We start from the raw sequence: 7,749 nt of genomic DNA, 5'->3' as shown, positions 1-7,749 counted from the left end.
AAAAATTTTGGTTTGGAGTCAAATCTCCTGGGGAGGTGATGACCTAATAGTATTATCACTGGGCTGTTAATTCAGAGACCCAGATAATAGCCTGGAGACCCAGGTTCAAATCTTGCTTCAGCAGATGGTGTGATTTGAATTCACTAAAATATCGGGAATTAAGAATCTATTAACAGTGAGTCAATTGTTGGGGGAAAAAATCTATCTGGTTTTACTAATGTTCTTCAGGGACGGAAATCACCTTCCTTACCTGGTTTAGTCTACATGTGATTCCAGACCCACAGCAATGTTGTTGACTCTTAACTGCTCGGTGGGCAATTAGGGATGGGCAATAAATGCTGCTGCCCTCATCCTGTTCATGATTGAAAAAAAATCTGTCAGTAATTGTTAGGGTTTAGAATTTACTGCCTGGAATTGCAGTGGAGGTGGCCTCGGATAAAGCATTCAAGACAATATTGGATGATTATTTGGAGAAAAACAATGTACAAGGATCTGGGGACAAAGCAGGAGATTGGCACTGGAAAATGATACTTATTTGAAGAGCTGGTGCAGACATGATGGGCCAAGTGGCCTCCTTATACACCATAACACCCCTGTAGTTTTGTGATACACATAGGATAAGAAGCACAGATAAGTACAAGAGAAAAGCACAAAGCTGAACTTTTATAAATTAGTAAAGAGAGCAGAAGTAGAAAAGTGTGCTAATTCTGGACATCACATTTAAGAAGGATGTTAAGGCCTGGGAGAGGATAAAAAGGACATTTACTAGAATGGCACCAACGATGTGGTACATTGATTATATGTAGAGATAAGAAAGTGTGATCGTTCTCTTTAGAGCAGAAGAGGCTAAGGATAGATTTGACAATAGGTGTTCAAAACCAGGAGGAATCAGAGGCAACGTGAGAGGCAAAAAAAATTATGTAGCAATTTGTTAAGACCTGAGAGGCTCTGTGTTTAGAAATGCTAGAATTAGGTAGAAATGTGTATGAAAAATATATGTAGAGCTGGACAGTGAAGATGGCGGGGGTGTGTGGGTGGGACTACTAAGAAAGCTCTGTTAAAAATCTGGCATGTGTACGATGGACAAAATGTCCTTTTTTCATGCCCTGTCAATCCATGAGTTTGTGTGTTACCACTAATTCTGTGGAACTACCCACACAGATCGCAGCAATGCTTTGCAGTTCTATACATGCTTAGATAAATCCCAGAGTGATTTCCATTCTATAGGTTCAATAACAAATTATGAACATGCCTTATTTTACAGCACACAGTGACAGCACGCATTACAAAAATCTAAAATCAGAAACAAAGTGATTGCAATGAATTGGAATACGAAAGCAATTTGATCAGCAGTGATTAAATAGTAACTGAACAGCAAAAGTATTGAATGTCCATTATACAGAATACAAGCAAGGTCCATCGTACACAACAAAGTATGGTAAAAAATACCCAACAGGATTATTGTGCCTAATTTCTATTATATTCAAAATAGTTTGGGCAGTTTGACTGAACCTCCTCTAAGAGCTCATCCTATTAAAGGCATGAGATTTTTTCATTGATATGCCTCCAAGCTCTTGATAAAGTGGTCTGTGCAACTAATTATCTCTGCACTCTGGATGAATACATGTATAGGAAGGGAATGGAAGGATGCAGATCCCGTAAGTGAAGGCAGCTTTAGTATGGAAGGGTAAAATGTGATAGCGCAGGCATGGAGAGCCAAAGAGCCTGTTCCAGTGTTGTATTGTTCTTTGTATCAGAGACAATGGGAACTGCAGATGCTGGAGAATCCAAGATAATAAAGTGTGAAGCTGGATGAACACAGCAGGAGCACAAACTCTGACCTCCATCTCAGGAGCACAAACTCTGACGTTCGGGCCTAGACCCTTCATCAGAGATCCTTCATCATCTGATGAAGGGTCTACGCCCGAAACGTCGGCTTTTGTGCTCCTGAGATGCTGCTTGGCCTGCTGTGTTCATCCAGCTCCACACTTTGTTATCTTGTATCGTCCTTTATTGTTTTGTTGCTTCATTTGTTCAAATTCTCTTGAATTAAGACGTTTTGATTGCTCACTCTGTAGCCGGTGAGAGTCAATGTCTGTGCAGCTCAAAGTCGATGAGAATCGGTGACTCTAAATAACTGAATGTCATCAACACAAAATCATTGGCTAAAACGTGATGAGATAGCGAAAATTTATGTTCTCTCAGGGAATTGTTGAGATATGGAATGCTTTTTCTGAAAATGTGGTGGAAAGTACTTGTACCTCCATGATATAACTTGTGGAGAAACAGACCATTCTGCTCAATCAGTCCCTGCCCATCATTTCAGACATAATTTTAAAGGGGATTGGACAGGTACCTGAAATCAAAGAAAAGGTTGGGATGTTATGGATGAAAAGTGGGGTTTTGGGATGAAGCCTCTGCTCTTTCAAAGTGCCAGCCCTGATTCAATGGGCCAAATGGTCTTTTGTGCAGCAACATTCTATGACTTAGTGCTGTAGTAGTGGTGGCAATAGCCTGGTAGTATTATTGCTGGGCTGTTAATCCAGAGATCCAGGTGATGCTCTGGGGATTTGGGTTCAAATCCTGCCATGGAAGATGGTGGAATTTGATTTCAATAAATACCTGGAATTAAGAGTCAAATGATGACTATGAATCCATTGTTGATTGTTGGAAAAACCCATCCGGCTCACTAATGTCCTTTAGGGGAGGAAACTGCCATCCTTACCTGGTCTGGCCTGATGTGACTCTAGACCCAGCACAATGTGGTTAACATATAACTGCCCTCTGGACAATTAGGGATGGGCAATAAATGCTGCCTGGCCAGTGATACCCTCATCCGGTGAATGAATAAAGATAAAAAAACAAAAATTCAATTCCAGGGATGAACAGATCCCACTCTTGGTTGAGCTGTGCATTTCAACCCATTTCAAATATGTTTGCAGGCAGTCCATTTTCTAAAAATGCATGCTGTGTGTGTCACTGGCTGGGCTGCCATTTATTGTCTGCCCCCAGTTTCTCTTGAGAATGTGTTGATGAGTTACCTTCTTGAACCACTGCAGTCCATTTCTTGTAGGTACGCCCACAAAGCTGTCCAGGAGGAAATTCCAGGATTTTGACCCAAAGGCATTGAAGGAATGGGTGATATATTTCCTAACCAAGTGCTTTGGATGGGAACTTGCAGATGATGATGATGTTCCCCTGTAACTGCTACTCTTGCCCTTTGAGGTGCAAGTAGTCATGGATTGGGAAGCTGTTGCCTAAAATGTCTTGGTGAATTTCTACAGTGCATCTGCTGATGGTAAACACTGCTGCTACTGAGAGTCGGTGGTGGAGGGAGCGGATCTTTGTGGATGTGGTGCCAATCAAGCGGGCTGCCTTGGCTTGGTTGGTGTCAAGCTTCTTGAGTGTTGTTGGGACTGCATTCATCCAAGCAAGTGGGGAGTATTCCATCACACTCCTGAATTTGTGCCTTGTAGATAGTGGACAGGCTTTCGGGGGTCAGGAGGTGAGTTACTTGCTGCAATGGAAATTCGAAATCCAGTAGAAATCCAGTGCACATTAAAATGAACAAAACGCGAAAGAGGAATTCCACATTTTCCTCGTCATCTCCAAGTTCCATTTATGAATTCACAGATTACTTCCAGCCTTTATCCTACTTTGCGATGCAGAGTGATGCCAGCAGTGTGGGTTCAATTCCCGTACTTGCTGGTGTTAACATTAGGGTCCCATCAACATAACTTTGCTGTTGACCTGAGGTGTGGTGATGTTCAGGTTGAATCACAACCATTGGTCTCTGCCTTATGAGGGCAGCCCTATGGTGCAGCGTTGACTTTACTTCATTCCGCCACTGTGTCAAAATGGCAGAAAAATGCAAGAGAAATAGTCATCTGATTCATTGGCATCAATGGGGTATACCTGTTCCTATCTGGCAGTCTCTACGTCGTCAGCTTTTGTTTGTATAGTATGTTGATATTCAGAAACACCGTGTGGGCCAGGACATCCATTAATCATTTTAGATATCGTTCTTTTCAACAGTCAAACATGAATCCACCACCATTTTGAGCAGCAGTCAATTTGGAAACCAGCAAGACGATGATATATTTTATACTTTGCTGTAAATTATCGCACTGTGGTGTGATCTGACACACAGGCTCTTTTATAAAATATGCCATGCATAGGCAGCTGGAAGCCACCTCAACATTAAAAACAAAATCATTTGTGATGTCAGTAACTCGATGACAAAAATTTGTCTTCTGAAGGATCCACTTCGTAGAAGCATTTTGAGATTGTGCATGTTTGGAGAGAATCCAGCGAGAGAGAGAATAGGTACCTGTTACATAATTTCGACATCAATGCAGAATGTGTCCTATAGTTAATCACAACACCAGACAATATACTAAATGTATTTTCTTTACAAAAACTTTTATTATCCTTTTTTGAAAATTAAAAAAGATCATTATATTACATCTCTCGTTTGGTACTCTTTGATTTATAATGTTGTGTGATAAATGATGGGAAAAAGCAAATTAACTATACTGTGACAGCAGGTCATAGAGAGAATTCTTTTTTCCTGTGTGAGATATGAGAAGAGTGTTAATATGTCATTGATGTTGAACTCTGCACTATTGATTAAACCAACAGGATAAAACTATGTTCTGCAGGTCAAGAGTTCAGTGTCAAATGTCAAAGCAGCACAGAAAAAGTATCATGTGAAATACTTCAGTCCATATGATAGCACCAGTCTCTAAAACTTGAAAGCCTGTATATTTTTCAGATGGAGTAATAAATGTATTGTGAAATTAATGCATTCATTGATAACCAACTTTGCTTAACTTTGAAAAAACGTGGTTTCATTTAATGATCTGAGGAGAGATCCACTGTGCAGTTTCAGGGCAAGGGAGAAATTTCAATATAGCTCACCAAAGAGCATAAGAAGTAGGAAAAGGAGCAGACCATTCAGCCTTCAGGATAACAAAGTGTGGAGCTGGATGAACACAGCAGGCCAAGCAGCATCTTAGGAGTACAAAAGCTGCCGTTTCGGGCCTGGACCCTTCATCAGAAAAGGGGGATGAGGACAGGATTCTGAAATAAATAGGGAGAGCGCGGGAGGCAGACCAAAGATGGATAGAAGAGAAGATAGGTGGAGAGGAGAGTATGGGTGGGGAGGTAGGGAGGGGATAGGTCAGTCCGGGGAGGACAGACAGGTCAAGGGGGCGGGATGAGGTTAGTAGGTAGGAAATGGAGGTGCGGCTTGAGGTGGGAGGAGGGAATAGGTGAGAGGAAGAACAGGTTAGGCAATCGGGGATGAGCTGGGCTGGTTTTGGGATGCAGTGGGGGGAGGAGAGATTTTGAAGCTGGTGAAATCCACATTGATACCATTGGGCTGCAGGGTTCCCAAGCAGAATATGAATTGCTGTTCCTGCAATCTACGGGTGGCATCATTATGGCACTACAGAAGGCCCAGGATGGACATGACGTCTGGGGAATGGGAGGGTGAGTTGAAATGGTTCGCAACTGAGAGGTGCTTGGGAACCCTGCAGCCCAATGGTATCAATGTGGATTTCACCAGCTTCAAAATCTCCCCTCCCCCCACTGCATCCCAAAACCAGCCCAGCTCGTCCCTGCCTGCCTAACCTGTTCTTCCTCTCAACTATCCTCTCCTCCCACCTCAAGCCGCACCTCCATTTCCTACCTACTAACCTCATCCTGCCCCCTTGACCTGTCCGTCCTCCCTGGACTGACCTATCCCCTCCCTACCTCCCCACCCATACTCTCCTCTCCACCTATCTTCTCCTCTATACATCTTCGGTTCGCCTCCCCCTCTCTCCCTATTTATTTCAGAATCCTGTCCCCATCCCCCTTTTCTGATGAAGAGTCTAGGCCCGAAACATCAGCTTTTGTGCTCCTAAGATGCTGCTTGGCCTGCTGTGTTCATCCAGCTCCACACTTTGTCATTTCGCATTCTCCAGCATCTGCAGTTCCCATTATCTCTGATCTTCGGCCTTTGAGCCTGCTCTGTGATTCAAAAGGGTCATTGGCTGATCTGACATTCCTCAGGTCCACTTTCCTGCCTTTTCCCTTCCTCCCCTTGATGCCCCTACCGATCAAGAATCCATCTATCTCAGCCTTAAATATACACAAGGACTCTGACCCCACAGCTCTCTGTGGCAAGGAGTTCCAAAGATTCACAACCCTCTGAGAGAAGAAATTCCTTTTCATCTCAGTCTTAAATTGTCACCCCTTTATTCTGAGACTGTGCCCTCTGGTCCTAGACTGTCCCACAAGGGGAAACATCCTTCCAGACTTTGCCCTGTCGAGACCATTAAGAATCCTATATTTTAACGAGGATCAACCCTCATTCTTCTAAACTCTGCTGAGTAGAGTGTCACTTGTTGTGCCTTTGTTCGAAAGACAATCCCTCCATACCAGGGATCATTTCAGGGCACCTGCTCAGAACTGCCTCCAACTACAGTGATATCTTTCCTTAAATAAGGAGACCAAAACAGTTCGCAGTACTCCAGATATGGTCTCATCAACATGTTGTACTGTTGCAGTGAGACTTCCTTACTATTACATTCCAAACCCCTTGAAATAAGGTCCAATGTTTTGCCGACATCCTGACTGGAATCCAATGGGATCAGCTGGATCATTGATTTTTACACCAATGTTGCTCTCAATGGAGGGGAAGATCGGGAGAGCTGTAAAAGCAGAGTTTCTTTCAATCTCAACAGTTTTCTGATAAACACATTACTTTAAATTTTCACCCCTCCCACCCGAACATGTGTAGTCATTGTTTCGTAGATCTCTTTATTCAGGGAAACAAAATATTTCCTTCTTGACTGAAAAGAATCAGTCCATAGACTTCACCGTGAACATCAAAGTATAGTAGTATTCTCTGTAAAAAAACATAGATATATATATATATATATATATATATATATATTCAAAAATGAATATAAGAATATAGAGATGTATTTATGAAGAGCAATCGCTTCATATGACCTGAATATATGTCAGTCGGGAGTCACTGCCTAGTTGGCTCTTGGCTGTGCATTTGTATGTCCCTGAATCCTTTGCCAATAACTTTTGGATCACCAGTGTTCCCTGTGGGTGCAGGAGCTCACTGCTGGTCGACCGGCCCTTGCTGAATGTGGAAAGCACCCTGTGGTTTGGCAGCTCCCACACAATCTCCGGCCTGGGGATGCCAATCGCCATGCAGTTGAGTTGGACAGCTCTGCCGGCGAAGGCCTGAACCGATTTGGGGGGTCCGTTGGTGATGCGAGGTGGGTAGGCTATGACAATCACTGACGTTACACTGGAGTCGTCGCCTGCATTGTTATACGCTTTGCAAATATAGTTGCCCCTGTCACGGACGCTCATTTCCCTAACAACCAAAGTCCCATTTTCAAACAGGATATACCGAGGATTTATTTGCGGCCTGTTGAGGATGTAGCCACTGGGCACAGTCCAGACAATTTTTGGCGTTGGTCTACCATTGGCAGAACAGTGAAGGTATAAGGCATCCCCGCTCATGCTGCGTATTAATCCCAGAGGCCGGGTGTGTATGATGGGTTTCTGACCCACCTCCAAGATAATCAGTTTCTCGATGTATCCAATTGTGTTTTTGGCTGCACACCGGTATTTGCCAGCATCCTCAGCGGTAGGGCCATGAATCCGAAAGGTGCCGTCACTGTTGATTTGGTAGTGGGCTGCCTTGTGTGAGCCGGTCAACCGTGTTCCATTGGGAAG

The 7,749-nt window shown here is 43.4% G+C and overlaps 1 protein-coding gene across 1 annotated transcript in view; it reads right to left on the bottom strand.

Annotated features, from left to right (window-relative positions):
* Positions 1–6,923: 6,923 nt before the first annotated feature.
* igsf10 (immunoglobulin superfamily, member 10) overlaps positions 6,924–7,749 on the bottom strand; it is a 32,884-nt gene continuing 32,058 nt past the window's right edge. Inside the window, exon 7 of the mRNA XM_048541572.2 lies at positions 6,924–7,749. This exon is cut by the window's right edge and continues 1,153 nt beyond it. Within this exon, the coding sequence (XP_048397529.1) occupies positions 6,994–7,749 (756 nt within the window). The 3' untranslated portion in view covers positions 6,924–6,993.

This window comes from Stegostoma tigrinum, chromosome 14 (assembly GCF_030684315.1).
Source record: "Stegostoma tigrinum isolate sSteTig4 chromosome 14, sSteTig4.hap1, whole genome shotgun sequence".
Lineage (NCBI taxonomy): Eukaryota > Metazoa > Chordata > Chondrichthyes > Orectolobiformes > Stegostomatidae > Stegostoma > Stegostoma tigrinum.
Note: the sequence above shows the minus strand (reverse complement) of the source record. Positions and strands in the feature narration are given on the sequence as shown.